The sequence below is a fragment of the Oratosquilla oratoria genome, chromosome 4 (assembly GCF_046742065.1).
Source record: "Oratosquilla oratoria isolate Oo_2021 chromosome 4, ASM4674206v1, whole genome shotgun sequence".
Lineage (NCBI taxonomy): Eukaryota > Metazoa > Arthropoda > Malacostraca > Stomatopoda > Squillidae > Oratosquilla > Oratosquilla oratoria.
Genome location: NC_134780.1, coordinates 83,095,266 through 83,121,192, shown reverse-complemented (window position 1 = coordinate 83,121,192; position 25,927 = coordinate 83,095,266). Strand labels below are relative to the sequence as shown.

The window sequence follows — 25,927 nt, the reverse complement described above, 5'->3', positions numbered from 1 at the left end:
GACAGGCTGGAAAACTCCTACCCCTTTTATACACCTTATACACCTTGCAACACTACCTCTGACCCAGGGCAGCGGAAAAGATGCAGGGATGACCCGTCATCCAGGAGGTGCCAAGATAAGAGGGAAGGAAGAGGGTAGAGGAGAGTGGAGTATGTAGGGGATGGAATGGGTGGGAATGGTTTCTATGCCTTTGTCTTTTGGCTACCTACCGTGTAAGGGGGAAAAAGCCTTTGGTATATGTATGTAAATAAGGGTTGACAAAAAGCCATTATGGAGTGTGTTGCAATGTATGGGATAGGGATAATGTAAACACAACAATGCTATTGGAAGGACCAATTCTGGTAATTTACCTGTTCACAGTCAAAATACCCAGTAATATTTTTATTCATCTGAAATTCCTCGTATGCAAGTAAACACAAAAACTGCCATTTGGACAATACCAAAGTATGTTTTGGTTGTATTTAATCAAGTAATGATGAAACTTACTACATTAATTACCAACAGAAAAAAAAATCAAAATTTTATCATTCTAAACACATTATCATAGGGGTGAAAGGTTGACAAGGACACATATACAATAAGATACAATTGTTGAGACATTGTGACAAATTGAGAAAGGTGGAAAGGGAATGCCATGGGCCTGGATCTGATTCTTGAGTTTTATTCCTGACTGGTTTCACTCTTAGCTTCTTCAGAGGAATGTAACTCTGGGATGAAGCCGGTGGTATACATAGGGAACCAGATTCACGTCCCTCCCTATGTATACCGCCGGTTTCATCCCAGAGTTACATTCCTCTGCAGAAGCAAAGAGCAAAACCGGTCAGGAATAAAACTCAAGAATCAGATCCAGACCCATGGCTTTCCCTTTCCACCTTTCTCATTAAGATACAAGAGCCAAAACCCGCACAAAATCATAAGTTTGGAGGTGAACAAGTTGATGGGTTCTGAAAATGGGCAACTGTGCTGTCCATCTTGCAGAATCACCACGTGTAAGTACCCGTCAAGTCCATTACTTATGTACTGTGCAGGTAAGGAAAAAAAGTTTGTGATGATGTCAGAGGGATTCTTATTCTCTACTTTTCCATTCTTTTCAGTAAAAGTAATAATATGACTCTTTCCTAATTATTTTCATCTCCTTTAGTAAGGTTTCACTTGAGGGTGTTGTTCTTCTGTTCATAATAAAAGCATTTCACATATCTATATTGGTTTAATAACTTATCCTTAGACACTTGTTTTCCATCTACCATTTCTACAAAATCAATTCCAACAGTTTCATTTGCTAACAAGGGGTGTGGAACAACATAAGGGACATACAATAGCTGTCTTAGTAGATCCTACCTTTGTACATATTTTCCCCACAACCCAATAAAATGAAAATTGGAAATTATCCATAATAATCAGAAACAATAACTTTCTCTACACAATTTTTTCCAGTGATGGCCTTCATCTCCTTTGTAGAAGAATGAATGGCCTAGAACAAGTTATAACAAAACTAAAGAAGGAAAACTAAAGACTAATCTCACACACAAGTAACAATGGCCCAACTGTACTCAAATGACCATCCACAACTAAAACGATACTAACACAGACACTACATGCCCAAGAAGAAGTCACCACATGAGAGACAACGAGGGTCTTATTTTACATTGTCCTACACTCTCACAACCAAACAACTCCATACAATCTCTTCCCTGAGTGACCTGTGGATCAACCCAACAGTTGTGGCTGGATTCCTTGAAGCCACAGGTTTCATACAAAAGAGATCTAGAGCAATGGATTTTCAGATAGTCTGTCTTTATCCTGGTTTTGGTTTTCCTCTTCTTCATTCCATATGTGCCTCATACATTCTTTATACTACATACATATACCAAAGGCTTTTTCCCCCTTACACAGGGGGGTAGCCAAAAAGAAAAAGGCATAGAAAACACTCCCACCCATTCCTTTTCCTATATATTCCACTCCCCTCCACCCTCCCTCTTATCTTGGCACCTTCTTTGTACTAATCTGTCTTATTCCATTTCCCCCACATAATGACCCTATGACTAAAATATAACAAGCCTTAGAGGGATGCCACACCTGCAAGATCAGGATACTTGGGCAGGTTATTGTAGACGGTTTGCAGTTGCTCTGTAAAGCTACAATGGTTAGGGCATCTGAATATGTGAAAGCTCTCATGTTGTGCTTTGGGTCTTGGGTAGGGAGGTTGCTCATGAATCGGTTGAACAATGCCGGTAATAGCACATCACCTTTGGGGACTCCACTGTATAATCTTTTGCATAAATACAATCAGGTTTCTCATTACACTTTTTAATCCCCCAAGGATTTACTTGCTTCTCTCAATCTACATTCTACCTCCACCTCCACTCCTCCTTTTCCCACCACATTCATACCCAAGTATCTAAACTATCCACTTCCTCCAGTCTCTCTCCCTTAATATTTGTTTCCAGTCTGTTGCCACTTTCTCCCCTTGTACATCTCATCACTTTACTTTTACTCACATTTATCTTCAACTTCTTTCACACACCTTTCCAAACTCTGTCACTAAATTCCTCAATCCCTCCTCTGATCCTGCCACAAGCGCATTGTCATCAGCAAACGGCAACTGGCTTATCTCCATTTCCTTTAACCATCTCCAATCCCGTACCCATTACCCTCGCATTTACCTCTTGCACCACCCCATCCATGAATAAATTGAACAGCCAAGGCGACATAACACATCCCTGGCAAAGTTGCACCTTTACCTCAAATCACTCTCTCCATTTCTGATTTTAACACAAGCTCTACTACTCTAATAAAACTCTTGATTACTCTGAACAGCTTTCCTCCTATCCCATGTATCTGCAGTACCTCCCACAGTGCCTTCCTGTCTACCCTGTTGTAAGCCTTTTCCAAATCCATAAAGACCCAAAAAAACATCCTTACCTTTTCCTAAAGCTCTCATATATCTGTCTTACCACAAAAATCTGATCCACACAACCCCTACCTATCCTAAACCAACACTGTTCCTCACCACACTGTTCCTCTCCTAATCCTCCCAATCAAAATTCTCCCATAAACTTTCCCAACTACACTTAACAAACTGATTCCTCTGAAACTACTACACTCACACCTGTCCCCTTTCCCCTTGAAAAGTGAAACTATACAGGCACTCCTCCAGTTTTCCGGCACTCTACCCTCTCTTAACCACTTCAGTACAATGACGCCTATGTACACGTCATAAGGCGCAAGTGGTTACATGAAAATGCCGGTATCAGCATCTTGATTATATTTTTTGTAGTTGTACACGAGTTACACCCGGATTCTGTGAACTAGTTTGATCATATTTTCTGTGTTTATTATTACTCAGAGTAAAAGAGAATGAGTAATACAGCAGTGACTTTATATTTTATAATGCAAGTAGTGTGATGCACATTACATATGGCAGCTGATGCTGCGCACAAGTATTTGAGTCATACTGAAGTGGTTTAACAAATATCAAATAACTTCACCAGCCAGTCCACCATCACTCTACCTCCTTTTTTTTTTTTAGACATTCTGCATGACACCCATCCAATCCAGGTGCCTTACCTGCTCTCATCATCTTAACAACTACCTTCACCTCATCTTTCCTTATTTCTCCTCCATTTTCCTCATTCATCACTATCATTTTCTTAGTGCTACCCACTGCAACTACCTTTTCCCTCCTTATCCTCCTTCACATTTAACAATTTCCTAAAATACTCTGCCCATCTTCCTCTTACTGTCTTCCATTATCATCTCTCCATCTGCACATTTTACCTTTTTTCTCTATTTGATTTGCCTCCTCTTTCTTAATTTCTTTCCAAAACATCTTTTTATTACTTTCAAAATTTTCTGTCATACTCTTACCCCATTTCACATCTGCACTCCTCTTTGCCTCCTTTATCTTATGCTTTACTTCTCTTTTCTTTTCTTTGTACCTCTCATATAATTCTCTCATTTTATTTTGTAACCATTCTGTAAATGCTCGCTTCTCTTCTACAGCCTTCTTTGCTTCCTCATCCCACCACTCACTACCCTTCCTTCTATTTCCTCCCATCCTTCTTGTTCCACACACCATCTCTGCACACCTTGTGTGGGGGGTGAGGGAGTATGTGTGAAAAAATAATTTGACGCAGCCCGAAGGGATTTCTACCCGTCTTCTCTCTTTTTTGCATGAGGGGATGGAGGGGGGGGGGGATTGTTGTTTTAATGAAGCAGCCTTGCTATGGATGTGCTGTGTTTTGCGACACTGCACCCAGAGTAGTGGGCGAGATGCAGAGATGACCTGTCATCCAGGAGAAGCCAAGATAAGAGGGAGGGAGGTGGTGAATGGGAGTGGAGTATGTGGGGATGGAATGGGTAGGAGTGGATTTTATGCCTTTGTTTTCTGGCTACCTCCCTTGTAAGGGGGAGAGAGCCTTTGGTATATGTATGTATGTACAATCAGGTGAATAAATACCCCTACTGCCATAACAGGGTCATATACTCCTTTTCCTCTACATGAAATTGTTCACATTTCCCCCTTGTTTTCTAATTTGTGTATATATCAGCTCCACTGATGACTCACCCATGGGCCTATGTAGTCAATAGGACTAATGATGGGAGTCCACACTGGGTGGACTTTCGAGACATTGTACATACATATACCAAAGCTTTTTCCCCCGTTACAAGGGAGGTAGCCAAAAAGGATAAGGCATAAAATCATTCCCACCCATTCCATCCCTGAAAACACTCCACACCCCTCCACCCATTGTGAGAATAATTTTTCCACCATTTGCCTTCAAATTCTCATCAATAATGTCACCTCTCTTTTGAGGTGCAGCCTTAAGTGACTGGCACATGATCTCTAGACAATCCCTAAGATCACCTTCTCTCTGGTTCAACTATCCTCTAATTTACATAAGGAAAATTGACAATCAGCAATTGCTCCCATCCTCTTCCTCCCACCAGCTGCTGATATAGAAACTGATCCTCAAGACAAAAGCCCAATATTTCTTCCTAACGAGATCTATGAGAGTATCCCCAGGACAGTTGCTGACCATTGTTGGGCTGTGAGTTTCCAGTCAACGAAACTCGAGGCATCAATTATCATCATGTCTTAACCACTTCAGTACAACTCAAATTTTTGCATGCAGCTGCCAAACATACAATTCATCACATTACTTGTATTATAAGATATAAAGTCACTGCTGTATTATTTGTTCTCTTTTACTCTGAGTAATAATACACACAGAAAACATGATCAAACCAGTTCACAGAATCCGGGGGTAACTCGTGTACAACTGCAAAAAAATATATACAGTAAACCCTTGACATAACAGACAATATGGGAACAGTCTGTCATTATATCTGAAGATCCGTTATAACCGAGGATCCGTTATATCCGATGGAAATACTGGATAGATCTGTTATATCCCAAAGTTTGTCCAGTGTTAGAAATCAGTAGAATTAGAAATTACAGTAAACCCTCGATATAACGAATGACATGGGGACAGGTCTATCGTCATATCTAAAGATCTGTTATACCCGAGGATCCCTCACTATAATAGATGAAAATCAGTTATAGCGAGGGTTTGTCCAGTCAGATTTTTTGTCTGTTATATCTGATATCCGGTATATTGAGATCCGTTATATCAAGGATTTATTGTATAATCAAGATGCTGATGCCAGCACCCTCATGAACCTACTTGTGCTTCATGACATCTATGCGAGCATCATCGTACTAAACTGGTTAAAACAGCAAGACTGCTGTTATATGTAGTACATTCTGTTAATACCCAGCTTTCCTTGGTGTATTCAATGCTTTGCTTTAAAGAATATATAGTCATGATATTAAGTAAAGTATTCATATAAATGTAATTGGAAACTATATCAATGAGCATTAGTACTTTACCTCAATATAAATTCTCAATAAAAACAAAAAAAGAAAACCCACACAGTTAAAATATTTGCCCTCTGTCCTAATATTCTCATCATAAGTATTTTCAGTTCCAGCCTTTTCAAGGTCTGTCAACGCAATGGATATATACACATCAAGGAAAATGTATTCTGTAATTCCAACTTATTAATATTTTTCCATACAATAACTAATAAAATGGACTGCAGATCCCCACCAGACTTGCATGATGGTTTTTAAGTTCTTTACAAAATTATATTTGACGATTTCACTTTGATTTCAAAGTGACATTACCTCTGATAATGTATTAGTAATTTCAGGCAGCATATTGGCTATGAAGCTGTGTGCTAATGTCTAGAAAACACACTAAATGCCCTAAGCAAGTCGCAGGAAACAAAACTGGTTTCATGCAAAGTTTTGAACACTGGAATATCTATGCTCTAAAATGTCATGGATGGAAATAAGTGAAAAATAAATATAGATAATTCTGAGCATTCTGAGGCAAACTGAATTGGATTTATCATGCATTTCTATAAATGAGTGGCTATGTGAATAGTAAGTTTACAATTTATATTTTAATGAATTCCTGACTAATAAACAAAATCCTCATATTACGAAATCTGTCACAAAGTTGGCTTTTTATGGAAAATTAATATATATGTATATACGTAAGCGCATACACATTTCTTGTGAAATATGACTAAAGTCACACAGCCACTGTAATGCTATTTAGGCATATTGAATTCCACTTGATTCTGACGTAAACTGAAGGCACTGGTGGCAATAGAAATATGCGACGCTTACCCTGAAAACCCTGTAATGCCATCACGTATGTTCCCACCAACATTCCTGGCAGGAGAAGAAGGTTGAATCACTGAACATTTAGTTTACACACAATGCAGGATACACATAAGAACATTCTAAGGCAATCATTGAGTAATGGGTTTCTTCATGCCCAACATTCTCAAGAGAAAAGAATTATTTCTTTTCAAAGGGTCAAATTATAGTAACAAGTTAAAAAAAAAAAAATAAATAAATAAATAAATAAAATAAAATAATATAATATAAATGAACCAAAAACCTTCAATCTCTATTACCAAAATGGAATTCAGCTACTGCATAATAGCAGTTAAAAAAATATGAAATAAATAATTAAAGACAGTGTAATGAGGAGTGCACTGGACATAAAAGAATATTGTAATCAAATTCTCATAATCCTACCCTTTACTCCAAGTCTCAAGTATTCGAAAGCTGTTGACACAAAAATGAAGATAAAACTTGACAGGGTTCTCTTGACCTGCAAACTCATTTTAGTAACCATGGGATTAACAATATTGGAAGATAAAGAGAGAGAGATAGTATCATCCTATACTGCAGAAGGAGCACTGTCTCAACACAAAGTAAAGAATATATCAAGAGAATACAAAGAGCACCAATCACATATGTTCCTAGTCTTGCAGATAAATTGTACAAAGCCAGATTGGAAAAACAGGATTTTCTGAGAGATTAGAAGCACTGGATTTTCCCAACAGCTGATGCTGGTTCATCCCCATGGCTTCATTACATGGCAACTTTTTCCTCCTCAACCACTCAATTTATAAAGCAGGAAAGAAAAAATCCCTCCGAGTTACATCAATTTACCATCCATTCACAACCTCCCTCAAGTTTCCTTTCCTTAGGCACACATTAAATAATCTCACTAATCATTCCACTACAGCTAGGTACTCCTCCCATTCCATTTGACAACCATCTAACCCAGGTGTCTTATCAGCTTTTATCTCTCCTAATGTCCTGGCATTTCAATTTGCCATGATCAAAGCCTTCTTATCCTGCTCTACAGTACATTCAACAACTCCCCAAAATACTATACCTATCTTCACCTTTCTAACTTCATTTCCATTAGCATCTGTCCATCTCCACCCTTTGCTTTCTAGTCTACCTGACTTACCCCCACCCTAAATCTTTTTACCTGCTTCCAATAAAAGTTTTTTTCTTGCTAATATTCTCCACCTTATATCTATGCACCTCTTTGCTTCCCTCACCTGGACCTGCCATCATTGAAAGGTGGAAGGGTACAGGTGAGGGAAGGAGTGGATAAAACAGACTGAGAAGACCACCACAAGGTCATGGAAACAAACCTAAAAAAGACTACGTGCTTGAAGGATATCAAGAAACCATTTTCAATACAGATGTGCCAATTCATGGAACAACCTAAAAGAAGAGTCCAATCTAAAGCCATTAATGAATCTACAATATATAAAACTTGATAAATAGATAAATGAATAAATAGATAAAATAAAACAAATAAACAAACAAATGAAAAAATAAGAAAGACCCCAGGAACATCTCTACTAGATTTTGAAATTAGATAAGTAGGTAGGTAAATACGCTAACATTCTTCAGTTAACTTATTCACATTGAAGCTATTTAGAAAAATAATTTAAAGACAATATTTATCATGTAATCTCAATCACTACTTATTTAAAATCCCTATGATAGAATAAGCAATATTCAGAGATGGGTCAGAAACTTCTATTGCAATTACTGTAATTACAAAAGTTCCTACTTTTTGTACCATGCATGCAGCCATAAAAAAGTTATAAAGATCTGGATAAAAATTTATTTAGAAACTAATGTTCTTTACCTATGAATCAGACATACTCAAGGCCAACAAATAAAATCTAGTTCTGGAAATGCTAGCATTATCAACATTAAACATTCCATTTCATGTGTGCAACACATTCAGTTCTAATCAATTCTTTATTTTCCTTCACAAATAATCAAACCCTTCAACCACAAGAATGCATAAAGGGTACACATAATGTGGTCTACATATTGGATAAACTTTTTTCTAACATTCAGTATGATGTAAAAGATATACAGAAAAAAGTGTCTTTTCCCAATGCAAAAATAATTTCTTACACACCCATCACCCAGAACATGAAAAAGGGAGACACTATGCACTCTACAGATTGCAAAAACTTTCTTTTATTATTAATGTTCAGGTATGATACAACAGGAATGCAGATAAAGGTTTCTTTTCACTAACACTTAGACTCTTTCTTTTCTTTTGTTCTTGGGCATGAGGTCGGAGTGAGGCAGATCAAGTCTTGCTTTGAAAGTAAAAAGTTCATAGTAAGGGCATACTACATTAAATTCCCTGCTTCAAAAAGCCTTCTATAGGGTGGCATCACCCTAACTCACTCTGAGAGGGGTACTTTGTAATATTAAACCAAATAAAAAAAAAATCACACACACATATACATATATACAAATGGATGGGCAGACTGCACCTTCTTGGATTTGCAGAAAGCATTTGACAAGGTACCACATAAAAACTTAACAAGTAAATTTGAAAAAATAGGAGGAATTCAAGGCAAACTGTTGGAATGGGTGGATTTCTTAACTGGAAGAAAAATGAGAGTGGTACTTAGAGACAAAAATTTGAAATGGGAAGATGTAAAAAGTGGCATCCCACAAGGCTCTGTTTTGGCTCCTTTAATGTTTGCCATATACATAAATGATATGGATGAAGGAGTAAATTGTTACATGAACTTTTTTGCTGACGATGCCAAATTACTCAAGAGAGTGAAAACAGAAGAAGATTGCAGATCGCTACAAGATGACCTGGATAAAGTATGGGAATGGAGCCGGAAATATGAAATGAACTTCAACATCAAGAAATGTAGCATAATGGAATTTGGAAGAGGCAAAAATAGTTTCAGAAAAGTATAAGATTGGAAACAAAGTAGTCAAAAAAGTAAACTCAGAGAGGGACCTAGGAGTAATCATCTCAAGTGATTTGACACCTAACAAACATGTAAATAAGTTATTTGGAGAGACCTACAACCTATTAAGATCAATGAAAGTGGCCTTCGACTACATGGATGAGATGGTTAAGAAAATAATTATCACATTGATAAGACCGAAATTAGAATATGCTATATCAATGTGGGCACCTAGCACAAAGAAAAACACAAGAAAATTAGAAAGAATCCAAAGAGCAGCGACAAAAATGGCACCCACACTATCAAACTTGACATGTACCACAGGGCTCGGTTCTATCCCCCACACTATTTAATCTATACATGCATGACTTACCCACGCCAGACACCTCAGAAATACAAATCTCTTCCTACGCAGACGACATAACAATCACATGCACACATCGTAACACAGACAAAGCTGCAGAAATAATCCAGCCATACCTTGACACACTCAACACATGGTTCATCACAAACAGACTCAATATAGCTCCAACCAAATCTACAGCAACACTTCTCACCAACTGGACAAAAGAACACAAATACATACCTCATCTCTACATCAACAACACTCTAATACCACACACAAACACACCGAAAATTCTTGGTGTAACATACAATACATCCATGTCTTTCAAACAACACATCACAAACATAAAAAACAAATGCACACCCAGACTTAACGCACTTAAGTCAATCACTGGAACAACATTTGGACAAAACAAAGAAACTAATATAACAATATACAAACAATGCATACGCTCAGTGTTGAATTATGCGAGTCCTGCATGGGCTCCTAATCTCAGTGAGACACACCACAACACCCTTCAAATCATACAAAACAAAGCCCTAAAAACAATTACAGGCTGCACAAATACAACACCTACAGACCATTTACACCATGAAACAAAAGTCCTCAAAGTCAAGGACCACCTCGACATGAGAGGCACACAAACACTTGCCGCAGCCACCACAAACACATTACACCCGCTACACTACATAGCAGAACACCCACACACACCAAGAAACATTAAAACAACACCCAAAGACCTTTATCACGCACAGATACTCTCTTCTCTTCCTCCACAACCACCAAATACCAGCCTCCGGAAACATATTCATAATCATATCACTCACCGCTCCATTAACACACTGAAAGACAACACACTGCTGCATGCCAGACCCCCTGATATCCACCCTTCTGCATCCTCTCTCCCAAGAAAGGACAGAGTCCACTTGGCCAGACTGCGGTGCGGTCACCACCCAGCACTTCTAAGCTACCAGAAGAGGCTGGATGACCGCGTTGTGAACAGCTGCCCAGGATGTAACACTTCACCCCATACCATACAACACATAATGGAAGACTGCATTATACACAATCATGCACGCAAAAAACACAACATACGCTCTATAAAGGATTTGTGGGAAAACCCAGTTTCGGCTATGGCATTCCTTGGGGAGACAGGACTGCTCGGATAGACAGTCTAGGGAACGACAACAACAACAACAACAACTTGACATATGAACAAAGATTGGAGAAATTACAGTTGTCAACATTGGAGCAGAGAAGGGAAAGAGGCGATTTGTTGACAATTTTCAGAATTATGAAAGGGATGGAAGTTCTCAACAGAGATGACCTATTAAAATGGGACAAGAGGGAAACAAGAGGATACGAAAAGAAACTAAAGAAAGACAGTTCCAGAAGAGACCTGAAAAAGAAATGTTTCCCACACAGAGTGATCGATATCTGGAACAAATTGAACAGTGAAACAGTGAATGCTAAAACTATACACGATTTCAAGAAAAAACTGGACGTGGAGAGATACAAAAATGGGTCACAATGAGCACAGCTCCCATCACGTAGAATACAACTAGGTAATACACACACACACACACACACTACACATGGAAAAATGCCCTGTTGTTATTGCAGAGAGTAACAATATGTTTTCGTGGGACCACCAGGGTTTGGATCCGATCCAGTATAATACAAAATGGAAAGCAATAAAGAAGGACAAACCAACAAAAAGAGGACTGGATGAATCCAGGATTGAGTCCTCATGGGGAGTAATACGCATGAAAAAAACATGTTTAAACAACACTCCCAAAGTGACCAGCAGGTACGCAAGTGATGAGTATTTCTTTGGGTTTAGGAGGCAAGGGGAAACAATAGAGAAACCTTGGACACTGAGAGAGATTTTGGGATTAACAGAGCAATACGAAACAGAGAAATTAACAATTTAGCAGATGAAGTGATCGATTTAAGACTAGACTACAAAGCTTTACAACTAGAAGTAACCAACCTACATACAAGAAACGAGGTAATACCAAGGGTAAACAAACTAAAAAGTGAACTAAGTGCAATAAAAAGAGAAAATTAAAGAAAGGAAAACGAGGTTAGGAATACAAATGATGAACTGAAGAATGGGGTAAGAGAACAATTGAAAGCAGGTACTGAAAAAATGAAAGAATCAATCAAAGAGACTGATCTAAATGAAATAAAAACCAGTGGAAAAAGGAATGTGAAAGTCAAAAACTATCAATCAAAGAAATAGTACAGCAGCAGGTAGAAGAGAATGCAAAGGAAAGAGTGATCAAGGTGATCAAAGAGAAGGAAAATTGGGTGAGAGACACAGCAGACAAAAAGAAATGCATTGTGGTTTATGGTATAAATGAAAAACACAAAGTACACAAATACCAAAGGAAGAGAAAGAAATTGCAAAGGAGATTCTTAAAGGGGTCCAAGAAGGACAAAACCTAGATACAGAAATTGATGACATAAACAGGATGGGTACATACTCAAAAAAAAAAAAAAAAAAAGACCAATGAAAATCAAACTAAGAACACAAATGATAGCAGTACTATCAAAAGTGGCAAAACTAGTAAACAGTGAAAAATACAAAAATATATGGATAAAAAAGGAAATGAATGCTGAGAAATTAGAGAAAGATAGGGAACTGAGAAGTGAGACCCAGGAAAAAAACAAGAAAAGAACTGAGATGGACAATTTTTTTTTTTTTTTTTTTTTTTTTTGAGAGTACTAGATCTGAGACTGAGAAAATGGTACATCAGAAAAATGGAAACTTAAACCAAAAAGGAGAAGAGAAAAAAAATTAAAAGTGGTATATACAAATATGGACGGTATGATTTCAGGATTAAATGAATTGAATAACTATCTGTCAATAGAGAAGCCTGACATAATGGGAATTGCAGAGACATAACTGAAAGGTCCTATACAATCAAGTATGGTGGGACAAGTATTATACAACATTTGGTAAAAAAATAGAACACACAAACAGGGGGGAGGAGTCATGATATTGACTAGGAAGGACCTAAATGTAATAAAGGCAACAAAAGGAAAAGATAATGTGGAATTAATCACAGTTAAAGTCAAAAACAGCAGTATGAAAAGTAGAAGGTTTATAGTTGTTTATGTGCCACCAAAAACTTAGACCTGGACTGACATTGAACACTCAAAATTACTAGAAGACACAAAGAAAGAATTAACCAAGATACTGAAATATGGAGAAAATATAGTAATTATGGGTGCCTTTAATGCAAAGGGAATAAATTGGGAAGAAATGACAATGGGAGGTGGAGATGAACTCTGGGGAAATGTCCTACTGGATATGACCATAGATTACACATTGATGCAATGGGTTAAAGAAAACACTAGACTTAGACAAAATGAAGAACCATCGAGACTAGATTTGATATTCACCTCTGAACCAGAAATAGTGGAAGAAATTATAAAACACAAATTGGGAAGAGTGACCGCATACTAATAGAGATTGAACTTAAGGATCAAAATTTGGTAAGAAGGAATGAGAAACATAGAGAAGGAAGATTGATGTACAACAAAACTGATTTTGTAAAACTTAGAAAAAGAAAAATTCAAAATGCCTGTTGGGAAAAATTTGCAAATGATGAAACAAAGACAGAAAAGAAATGGAACATTTTCAAAGAAATATATAAAGAGGGAACAGACAAATATGTGCTTAAACAGAAAAGGGAGTACATAAAGTTTTGGTACAATAAAAAGTGTAGCGATGCTAAAGATAGAAGAGACAAAGCTTGGAAAAGATGAAAAAGAGACAAAAAAAGAAAATAAATGGCAAACATACATTAAACAGAGAAATGAATACGTAGACATACGAAGAGAGGAAAAGAGAAACTATGAAAAAGATATAATAGCAAAATGTAAAGATCAACCTAAACTATTTTACAGATATGTAAACAACATACTAAAAGACAAACGCGAAATAATGAAACTGCGTGAAGGAAATCAAGAATAGACGTTTATATGTACACATGACTCTCAACATTTGTGGGGGACACAGACCATCACAAATTTAGAATTTCTGCAAATAATTTACAAGCTATACACAAAGAAATAACTTGTAAATAGTCCAAAATCATGGAAAAAAGATCCTATTCAACACAAAATACAGAATTGTCGCACCCATGAAAAAAACATGAATGTACAAATTTGCAAATGTGGAACTCACAAATGTTGATGATCACTGTTACGTATGTATCTAGATATATGAGGGGCTTGAGAAGAATGTCACAGTATGGTGAAGGATATTCTCTGTAAATCATTTTTTTTCTTTATGATCAGGGGTGAATGGAGAATGGTTGTATATGGAAAATGTTGTGATGCATGAGGTGGATTGGACGGGGGAATGGGGGTGAGGTAGTGTGTGAGCAAAAACTTTTGACGCAGCCCGAAGGGATTTCTCCCCGTCCTCTCCTTTATATGGGGGGACGGAGAGGGGGGGTCGCCGATTTAATGAAGCGGCCTTGCTGTGGATGTGCTGTGTCCTGCGACACTGCTTCTGACACAGGGCAGTGGACAGGGTGCAAGGATGACCCGTCATCTAGGAGGTGCTAAGATGGGAGGGAGGGTGGAGGGGTGTGGAGTGTTTTCGGGGATGAAATGGGTGGGAATGTTTTTGTGCCTTGTCCTTTTTGGCTACCCCCCTGGTATGGGGGAAAAGAGCCTTGGTATATGTATGTATGTATGTATGATCATCTGGATATAATTTTTTTTTTTTTTATTTACATACCGTTTTAAGTGTGGAGTGGATGGGAGTGGGTGCATGCCTTGACTAGGCTTTCTCTCTTATATGGGGGAAAAAGTTTTTGGTACAAAGATTATGATTATTTTACTCATCAATAAACAAAATTTCATTAGTGTTTTATCAGACATAACCTGTACTTCAGTCCTTGGGGATAATACAACACTGATGAGGTGGAAAGGAGTCATATAGATCAGAGGTTCTTAACCTATTTTCACGGGTACCCCGTACCTATGAATTGCTATTGTTTAACCTCCTGGTGATGATTTCAACACTAAATTTAATGGTTTTGCATTCACTAACTGCTAGCGGCTTTTGATTGTTGGCCCTACTTTTGAAACCCCGAGGGCTAATAGGGTTACATGGACCAAAGGTTAAGAACCAATGATATAGATGGTAAAGGAGATATCTATGGAGGTGGGTTACAGAATGATGTGATAGTAGAAGATAAAAGTGATCAGCATTCTATTTTGAGTAGAGATTATTTTCATATTGTAAAAGAAGACTGACACATGAATTTTTCCTTTTATAATGTTATATATCACAAACAAGGGAAATGAAAATATATGATGTGAGAAGAGGATCTTTGAGAAAAATTATTCAAAATGTCATATACTGCAGCTTTTGGATGAAAAAAATATATATATAATAATAATAATTTAAATGAATTACACAGTGCAGCTTCCGGATGAGTACTAGAAAAAAAAAAATTAACATAATTGGATGAATTTTCATTTATGTCATTTCCCTCACATCAATTGTCCAATTTTTCTCAACTGTCCTTGCTTCTCCTGCATCTTCAGTTGCCTTACTTGTCTCTTGTGGTACAAAACAGTGACAGATCCAAGATCCATTATCTATTCAATTACCCAATATTCTCTCTTCTTTCACACATATTTCAAATAGCCCACTGCACCCATTTGATTGGATATATCTGTTCTCAATATACTTCCTTCTGTTCACTGTCTTCTCATTTTACTGATACATCAATATTTCTTTCCCCTTAGACCACTTGTTAATTTATTTTGTTCATAGGAACCAATGCCAGGTACCTGCTTGTGGGGGTCCTGCAACACAGACAGTGGAGCTACTTATTTTCAAAACCTGTCAACCTCCTCACCTCCATCAAGATGTGCATCCCCTAGGGGCTGACACTTAGTCCCCAGACTGAACCCAAGATCTCTCTCTATCAACTGTATTTCTTACACTTTTTCTTATACAGAGCTGACAAATGATGACTGCTCCTTTCCCCTTGATATACAAATATTCTCACACTCAACCGACAGAGCCAAGTGCAAAGTTTCTTCCCAGAGAGATCTATAGGAGAGCCTGAAGAGACTTGCCAGTCACTGTGGGACTACAGGTTTTCTACTTAGTGAAACTTGAGGCAACAATTAATCAATTAACTGAATCATCAATCAACTGAATTATGAAGATGGTATGTTGCTGTGACTCATGCATTTTTCTTGTAAGGGAGAAAAAGGTCTTTGCAATATGTATACATCCAATAAATAAGTTCCCTCCCCAACAATTGAATAAGCCAGGGCAAGTGGTTCATGTCCTTACCTGAAACCTAACATTCAGTTTAATTTTAAAAAACCATAAACACATAGTACCAAATAAAGACAAAACAATTATATTGTAAGGCCAAAAAGTACAGGGTATAATATAAAAAAAGAAGAAAAAAAAAAAAAAAAACACATAAATTTCACTAACTTTAATCCTTGTCCCATGTCCCGAAGAACTTCCTTGGGTTGCCTATGTGCCGAAATAACGCCATGGGTCTCGATCTCCCGCTGCCTCTTCTGATAGTTTTCGAGTTTCTTTTGTAGTTGTTGAATATAGGCTGCAGACTTCTGATTCTTCTTTTCAAACACTGTCTTGATTCGGGTCATCTGCTGCCGATCAGCATTGGCTGCTAACTTGAGGTATTCGTTGACATTTTCTGAAATATTAAATCATTTTCGAAACTGTCTTACCTGTTCTATTAATTCTATGCAAATACTTTCTTAATCTACTGGCAGTGGAATTTCATAACTTAGTAAACATGATGGTAAATAAATTTTAATACGTACTATATCTTGCATCAAAAAACCCGTTTAATACATCTTAAGTTTTGCATGACTCATTTGTCAACTTTTTTAAATCTATATACTGATACACAGAAAATGAGGTGGCTAGAAATGGGAGAGGAGCATCTTACCCTCTTTTTAAAGCTATCACAATCCCTTTTACTTTTACTCTTTCCTATTTAAATTGCATGAAAATTGTGTCTTGTTTTTTTTATTTCCAGCAATACTACCAGTTTATTTCTGGTGCTAAATTATATTGCCACATTTCTAATGCTCTTTATATTATCATAATGAATTGTAAATATATTGTAAATATGATGGCTGATTCCAGTTCATTTCTGGTGCTAAATTATATTGCCACATTTCTAATGCTCTTTATATTATCATAATGAATTGTAAATATGACAGCTGATTCTAAAAACAATCACATTTTTCTTTCTATAGTTTCTATTACTTGATGTCTTAATGAATGTCTATCTTAAAGAATTGTACATTATTTGTTGTATATTTAGAATTTTGGGCAATTTTCTTACAAAGGATTACAAAGGCAGAGCATGCCAACAGGAGACCTTTTGGTCCATAACTAGGTACATACATACATATACCAAAGGCTTTTTCCCCCTTACATGGGGGGTAGTCAAAAAGAAAAAGGCATAGAAACCACTCCCACCCATTCCATTCCCTACATATCCCACTCCCCTCCACCCTCCTCCCTCCCTCTTATCTTGGCACCTCCTGGATGACAGGTCATCCCTGCATCCTGTCCACTGCCCTGGGTCAAAAGCAGTATCGCAAGACACAGCACATCCACAGCAAGGCCGCTTCATAAATTCGGTGACCCCCCGTCTCCGTCCCCTCATGCAGAAAAGGGAAAGACGGAGAAATCCCTTTGGGCTGCATAAAAATTTTTCTCATACATACTTCCCCACCCTAACTAGGTCAGATGCAATATTATATATATATATATATATATATATATATATATATATATATATATATATATATATATATATATATATATATATATATATATATATATATATATATAATAAAAAATATATAATAATAAAAAAATAAAAAAAAATTATAACATTATAAATACTAATATATTCCTCCAGGAGGTGCCAAGATAGGAGGGAGGGAGGAGGGTGGAGGGGAGTGAAATATATGGGAAATGAAATGGGTGGGAGTGATTTCTATGCCTTTTTCTTTTTGGCTACCCCCATGTAAGGGGGAAAAAGCCTTTGGTATATGTATGTATTTATTCTGGCCACTGTCAGGCTGTTTTATTCAGCTTCATGGTAACCCTTTAGTAAGGATGGGAGTAAACTAGTCTTGATTAATCCTTTTTATATATTATGGGACACTTATTATTTTGTTTTATTAATTGGCAAAGAGGGGAATGTCTGTTGAGGAAGGATGGGAGAGGACAGAAGATAGGAATGAATGGAGAATGGTTGTGTATGGATGATATTGTGATGCATGAGGGGGAGTGGGTGGGGGATGGGGGGGTGAGGGAGTATGTATGAGAAATAAATTGACGCAGCCTGAAGGGATTTTTCCCCATCTCCTTTTCTGCATGAGGAGATGGAGAAGGGGGGTCACCGATTTAATGAAGTGGCCTTGCTGTGGAGGTGCTGTGTCTTGTGGCACTGCTTCTGACCCAGGGCAGTGGACAAGATGCAGGGATAACCTGTCATCCAAGAGGTGCCAAGATAAGAGGGAGGGAAGTGGGTAGAGGGGAGTGGAGTACATTGTGGATGGAATGGGTGGGAGTGGTTTTATGCCTTTGTTTTTTGGCTACCTCCCTTGTAAAGGGAAAAAGTCTTTGGTATATGTAGGTACTGTATGTATTAATTATAATTACTAATATTATTATTTTGCTAAGCTATTTCACATAGATCTGTGGTACTTATTTGGTAAAGAGCAGAGCTGGGTGCATTACTGCCAGACAGGTAGTGTGTTACTGAAAAATCTGGGGTGTATTTCCATCAATACATTACCAAATTTTAACTTCCTTAGAGCAGTCCATGTTACTGCGTATGTGTGTATATATATACACATACACAGATTTTTCGGTAACACACTACATGTCCAGCGCTAACGCACTACTGCTCTGGTAAAGAAAGAGCTTAAGTGGTGTTCCACTTCAATGTTGGTTTATATAAGACATCAAATGACCTTTCATTCCCTAGTACAGGCTCCCCCCACAATATATGAGCTCTGTAAGTTCCAAAACAACTTGTTTCTGCCTTCCCTGGAATATTGTATTTTCATCTGGTGCTATTACAAATTTTATTACAAAACTATGAAATAGCACTCCCTACATCATCTATATTTTTTACTCTATATAATGACTAATAATGACCATGACTGATGATGCAATGATAGGTGCTTGTTCTTTGGACAAGGCCTGTCTGCCTGCCTGTCTATATGCCTATCTCTCCCTCTCTCTCTCTCTATCGGTTTTCCACTATTTCACCATCATCCTTCACATAATAACTCTAGGTGAAAATTGGCAACTGATATTGCCCTCCTACTAACTTGTGATACATAACAACCTTGCATTCACAGAAAATGTACAGCATTTCTTCCCAGAGACATCTATTGGATGGTCAAAGGAATGTTTCTGGTTGTTGTGGGGATACAGCTTTCCAGTAAGAAAACTTAAGCCAAAAACTGTTTGACTGATTGCACCAATCAGTCTGGTGCTTCAGTTCATGTAATGAGCAAGATGAAAACAGGAGGGAAGAGGTGACAATATACAGATATATAAGGGTAAAATTTGTGGTCAATGTGAGGGAGATGAAGAGATACAAGATGCAAGAGGAACAGCTACAATGACATAGTCATTTATGTTACTATACTGGGACACAACAAAACTGCAAACCTCAGATATGACACCTTGTTATCCAGGATTTTTTTAACCCTCCACAGTGTACTTACCATCTCTAGCTTTTTGCTCCTCCTTTATCAAGTCTTTTGTTTTCTGAATCTTGGCTTGTAAATGATCCAGTGCTTCTCTGGTTCGTTGAAATGCATTGGGAGTGTGGGGTTCGTTTTCGTCTCCGATGGGTTCTACCCCAAGACGAGCAGTTAACGTTTCAATCAGCTCACCTGAGCCATTGGATACTCCTGAAGAAAGAGCAGTCTCCTGGAAGAAGTATTTATCTTATAAGAGCAAATAATATAAAACAAATGACTTTGGGCAGTAATATTGCTGACCCATTCAAAGGGAGCAAAAGATGGTGAACCAACAAATGTCAAATGTCCTACTCTGTTGTATATTCATGTAAACATATATAAACACTCATCACTATTTGATTCTAAGTATAGATGCTCATACAGTGATCAATTACTACAAAAAATATCAAGATATTATGGATGAACAAAGAGGATGTATGGTATAAAGCAGGGCAAATCTATGGAATATCTACAAAATCCTAGGGAAGACTGTCATTACAGAGCTCAATGGGTCATACAGTATATCCAACTTAAACATACATAAATTAAAACAAAAGAAGAAGAAAGTATAACTGGGAACAAACACTGAACAAAATAAGTACGACCTGGAACAGGGAAGTACCTTATTTATCTTTAAAATGTCTACTTATGACTACACTGGCATGCCTTGTACCAGGTTAACAAAACAATGAGATCACCCTGCATGGGTCAAAAACTTCAAATGTAATTGTTTGGTTCATTATTTACATCCACACGGTTGGTAAAGGATAATTTTATAGTATAAAGTCAGAATCATTTGCATTAGAACATTTATCACGTCAGCCTTCACTCAATGAAAACAACAAGTGACAATTAAAGTATTGTATATGCATTTGTCTTTTATGTGAAGGCTAAATTATATGACACAAAGTCTGAATGAATGTCTATGTATCAATGTTTTTTTCCCCTTTATAACAGAGGTAGCCAAGCCAAGGCACACACCCAGTAAATGAATGTTATCAAATAAACTCATGGTTGAGTGGTGCCATGTATAGCCTACATGACTTTCATCCTTGTCTAAATACTATAACATTTCAAATGCTGTAGAACAGTGTCTGCTTTTCCAAGGCTTGATTTAATCAGTATGTCTAGGGAGCAATAAACTTTACACTTCACTTATCTCATGCAAATACTTTAGTTTGTAAATTTTTCAGACACTAAAACAAGACTACCCCTGACAATCATGCAACTTCCATCAATTCCTATGTATCCCCTTTGGTTAACTGGTAATTTCAAAATTATCATACCTTTATATGCTTTACAACAACCTCCTACTTTGACTATTATACTTTCAAGGGGAGCTGTGGATTTGGATTCTCATTCATTGTAATAAGAAAATTATAATTTGGTTGATTGCCACTCAGAAGCATCCTAAATGTGTTTCAAGAAATTTCATAGTATTAATGAAATAATTATTAAATAGAATATTTTTTGTATAGATTTTCCATGAAATGTTCTTTAGGGTCAAGAAATCTGAAAATCTATTGAATACTACTGGAATAAAATGTCTTGGCAACACTCATCAATATTTTTCCTCATCATGTAAAGCTCCTATTTTGTTCAGCAAGAAATCAGTTGATGAAATATAACTTTTATTCAGCTCTTAAATCATTAAATATCATTCATAATTGTGTTTGTTTTGTGGTAATACTGCAGCATATGAATATTTTTCTACTAAATAAAGAATTACGTGGTCATATAGAGACAAGACCCCCACAAAACACAGTTCTTTTCCTGTATATTACAATTATATCAAATACATAGCTATACTAATAAAGTTTTCTTGATACATTATTCAATCAATCAATCAATCTGTTGCCCTAGTGTTCTATGAGACCCATGACCACCATGAAGCTGGCCAGCACCTCAAGTTCAGCCCACAACACACCCAATGAATATATCCTATGTTGCTGTATGGAAAGAGCAAGTGGAGGACAGTGTAGTATAAAGTGCACTCTGTCTTCTGTGTGGTGGCCACATCTAAGGCAAACTGTGTCTGATGCCAGGCCAATTCAGTGTTAGTACTATTTTAGTGTGGGGTGATGACCTGAATATAGGCATGCTAGGCATGCCAGTGAAATTCTTGATTGTCTTAAGAGTGATTTCTTTGTTGGTTGATTTCTGGGTGAGTTTGGAAAGTATAGAATTTGGCAGTTTATCAAGGAGTACTTGTTTTGTAATCTAAGTATGCATGTATCTTTATTGCAAGAGTTGTTTTTACACTGCATTTGGTGTCTGTTTGTGTGATGTGAGTACTCTTGCAGAGAATTGTGCTAATCATTCTCATGTATTGATTTATGGGAATGATTTTGGTTTCTGAGTGTAAATGATCCACTGGTATTGTTTTAATGCAGGTATTATTATTCTTAAAAAATCCTGTTGTGCTGTTTGTTGTCTTTTTACTTAATTAATGTGGATGCATACTTTAGTTCCGATGATTTTTTTTATAAATAGTGACTAGTGTTTTTTTCTACTATCCAAATTTTGTGTTAGCAAATGTTCTACAAATGTTCAATTTCTTATATGCCTTCACTATAAGATTTTTGTGAGGGTTTATGTCCAGTTAAAGAAGAGGGCCATCTAAGTTGACAACTTGTTGCTTCCTTGATTCATGGTCATCAGAGGGAAGCAGTATTACTTAGGTCTTCTAAGGGGATGCAGACATTCTGTTTTATGTCAGCAATAATTCTAGCATACTGCGGAAGGTCTGAATGTTTCTGAATGCTAACTTGTAGTTTCAGTGCTGAGCTATTATTGCAAAAACATAAATTTACTGTAAAGTTAAAGCAAATCCTCCACACCTAAATGTACATAACATGAGCATATTTATTTTCCATTGAGAAAATACACAATATGTCCTGAACAACAATAAATTGGAGCCAATTTGGTTGTTGTTCCCTGTCCTCCTCTTTACTTAGAGACCATAACATTCCTGCATACTCAAATCTATAGTAAATCAGGTATTCTATGACCTTTACTTTTCATCTCGCTACATGCAATGAAAAGCTACTTTTATGTTCATCACTAGTCTGAATGTTTCACACACAATTATGCTAATATGCCCTCCACTTGACTGAGACCATAATACTGCTGCATATTCAAGTCTATAGTAAATCAGGCATTCTATGACCTTTGTTTTTCATCTCATTCCGTACAGTGAAAAGATACTTTTATGTTCATCAATAATCTATGTTTCACACACAATTATGCTGATATTTTACATGAAAAAGTATCCATATCCAATACTTCCTGATCTTTTATCTTTTCTTTTAGTTGCTGATTTAATTCTCATAGAGTAATTCATTTATTATATTTTCAAATTCACATCTACCTATTTATATCAAGATTTCCCCCTAAAAGTAGGTAATTATGTCAGAGGCACGTACCTATAACCATTTCACCCTCCACCACCCTTCCTATCTCAGCTCAAGATTTTTTTTTTTTTTTGCATTAAAATTAATTTTCTACACTTGGCTCGATACACACATAACGTATAGATCTTGGTGTAAAATGTTGTAGTTTCCCTCATCTATTTTTCTCATGATCTTTGCATCATCTGCAAATATATTTAAGTGTAGCATCTTGTACTTTCCATCATGCCATTTACATAAAGAACATTACAGATGCTACACCCATTTGGGATTCTGCTGGTCATCTCCCTCCATCCTTATGTGATCTCGTCCATCAATACTGAACTCATGTACCAGCCTTTCAGGAAACCCTCTTGATCAATGAGTAGTCGGTGTGCGACATGTTCTAATTTCCATAAAAGCTGACTGTTAGGCACATTATCAAATGCCCTCTCTGGTTCTAAGTATACATTGACCACTGAATAACCTATATCCCGCTTCCAATACATCAACCACTCTTAAAAGTGCAATTATGTGTCTTAAAAGTACCGTTTAGCGGAGTTACTTACGACAACTCTTTAGGAGAGTACTGTATCATCCTTGGTAGTATCGATGCTCTGTGTTTATCTTCGACATGAGAAACTGGGTTACGTGATTCACTAACACCCAAGCAAGTAATTTCTATTTTAAGCTTCCGTAGCTGAGTTTAGACGAACTTTCCGCCACATGCGCTAACCATCCTTCCTCACCTCCCTCCCACCGTGAAGCTTAAACCATACATTTAAACGTCACGAACTTCCTCTCCCAGGTAGACCTTAAGACAGACCTTCTTCAGTAATAAAATGTTGAAGGTAATAATTCAATGTAGTATGGTTGCGCTATTGTTGGCAGGCAGAATTCGAACCTTCTGCCTTCCTGACCTACACCACAATTAGTAAAGGGGTTATCACACTGCGATATTTTTACTCAAACATCCTACCTCCAACCTCCATTTGAATAACTTCAATAAACTTTGCTTACAGAAATCTAGGCTTCTATAAGAATATTTCAGCACTGTTTAACATTCGTTCAGATTTACATTATCTTAGATCATAATTTAGCTTTTCTATATATGACGGAAATGTGATTTGATACACAGAATTTCGATAAATAAAACGTTTGAACCGAAGTCGTTTTCACTCAAACGAACTCTCAACTGTCGGCGCTGGTCAAGCCCATAGAAGCCCAATGTACCCCTAAACTTTCACCCGCTTGGCTAGCTAAGATCTACAATGTTTGGATAAATAGTATAAGACACACTGTTTACATGAGTAAACGTGGATGAATGTTATGGGGTAAAGGTTGGTAAAAATCGATTTTTTTTTAGTAAAATTTAATTTGTTTTTTATTCTGTAAACGCCCTGGATGTATTTCGTCCTTTCCATGGGATATATGGTTAAAATATCTAATGTACACCAGAAAGTTGTTAAGTTTTGGTGTAGATCAACAATCTTTGTACATAATTATGAGTAGTCTTCAAAAAGGATCAATTTTTCTAACAAAAGCATATTCATACAGTGTCCTCATCGAGTTACAAACCCGTATGTTTACTAATTTTCGGCAACGATTATTTGCTTATTCTTACGTATTTTCATATGCATCAGAAACAATGTTCAACAAATTACGTCCATATTATAGTGCATGCGCAACATATATGCAGGTAAATATTTGTAATTCTGTTTATTATTAATAACGTTTACGATTTATTTCAGTACTGATTTCATTACCTAAAAATCTTCAATGCTTATTGCAGCTCCAACAATGAAATATACCACGGCTGTGACCTCAAAATATTTATGTCACCTTGTCGGACAGTCGAAACAGGCAGCAGTTACATATACGGATTTAATCATTGTAATTATACAAATCACTTGAACTAAGAACCACCTGCAAACGATGTATTGATGTCCTTCCTTCGCCATCATTAGCATTGCATGACTGAATTGCCACCCTGCTGCTTAAATGATAAAATTAAACGAACGTATTCAAATTTCATTCGGATTCCCTCAAATAATTGTACCACTTATTCATTCTGCATCATGATCACATATGTAGACTGGCTGAAAATATAACAAATCAAACATCAATTGCTTTAGTCTAAACGGAAGAATATTATATATATAGTCCCTGCTCTAAGTTCAATGACGCTGTTAATGGGTACTTGGTCCAAGTGTCTACCCCTTGGCGGTCACCCCCCCCCATCCCCCCACCCCGACGGCTACCTCCACTGCTCATCCTATTGGTGAACACTTGCGAACATTTGTGAATACACATTTAGAAACAGCCAAACTATTTTATTATGGGTATATATATATATATATATATATATATATATATATATATATATATATATATATATATATAATATATATATATATATATATATATATATACACACACACGCACACACATGCTTTTGTTCGTTTTAATTATTGTTCTAAACAGTGCTCGCCTCGCAGTATTTTCTGTATATAATATCGAATCGTTGGCAACGAATGTTATATTTGTAAAAATAAAAACTATCGAGTGGTTCAAAACTTTTGGCTTCGATTCTAAATCAGCGGACGAAAGTTAAAAAAAAAAAAATTTGGTCTTTACTCAAGAGTTGCAGTGTGCTGTCAACAATTCATGGAAAATTCACTGGAATGATACGACAACCACGAATACGATTACCACAAATAATTCCTTTAATGACGACAATACCCAATGCAGATTATTGTCT

At 36.8% G+C, this 25,927-nt stretch overlaps 1 protein-coding gene across 15 annotated transcripts in view; it reads right to left on the bottom strand.

Annotated features, from left to right (window-relative positions):
- LOC143024996 (transmembrane and coiled-coil domains protein 2-like) overlaps positions 1–25,927 on the bottom strand; it is a 749,123-nt gene that overhangs the window by 21,834 nt on the left and 701,362 nt on the right. For 11 of the 15 annotated variants that reach the window (XM_076184578.1, XM_076184576.1, XM_076184581.1 and 8 more), the window contains 3 exons: positions 19,760–19,967; positions 16,458–16,686; positions 6,701–6,745 (listed from right to left, as the gene is read on the bottom strand). In XM_076184578.1, the coding sequence (XP_076040693.1) occupies positions 6,701–6,745; positions 16,458–16,686; positions 19,760–19,967 (482 nt within the window). The remainder of the gene's footprint in view (positions 1–6,700; positions 6,746–16,457; positions 16,687–19,759; positions 19,968–25,927) is intronic. The other 4 variants (XM_076184580.1, XM_076184582.1, XM_076184585.1 and 1 more) reach the window with 1 other exon arrangement.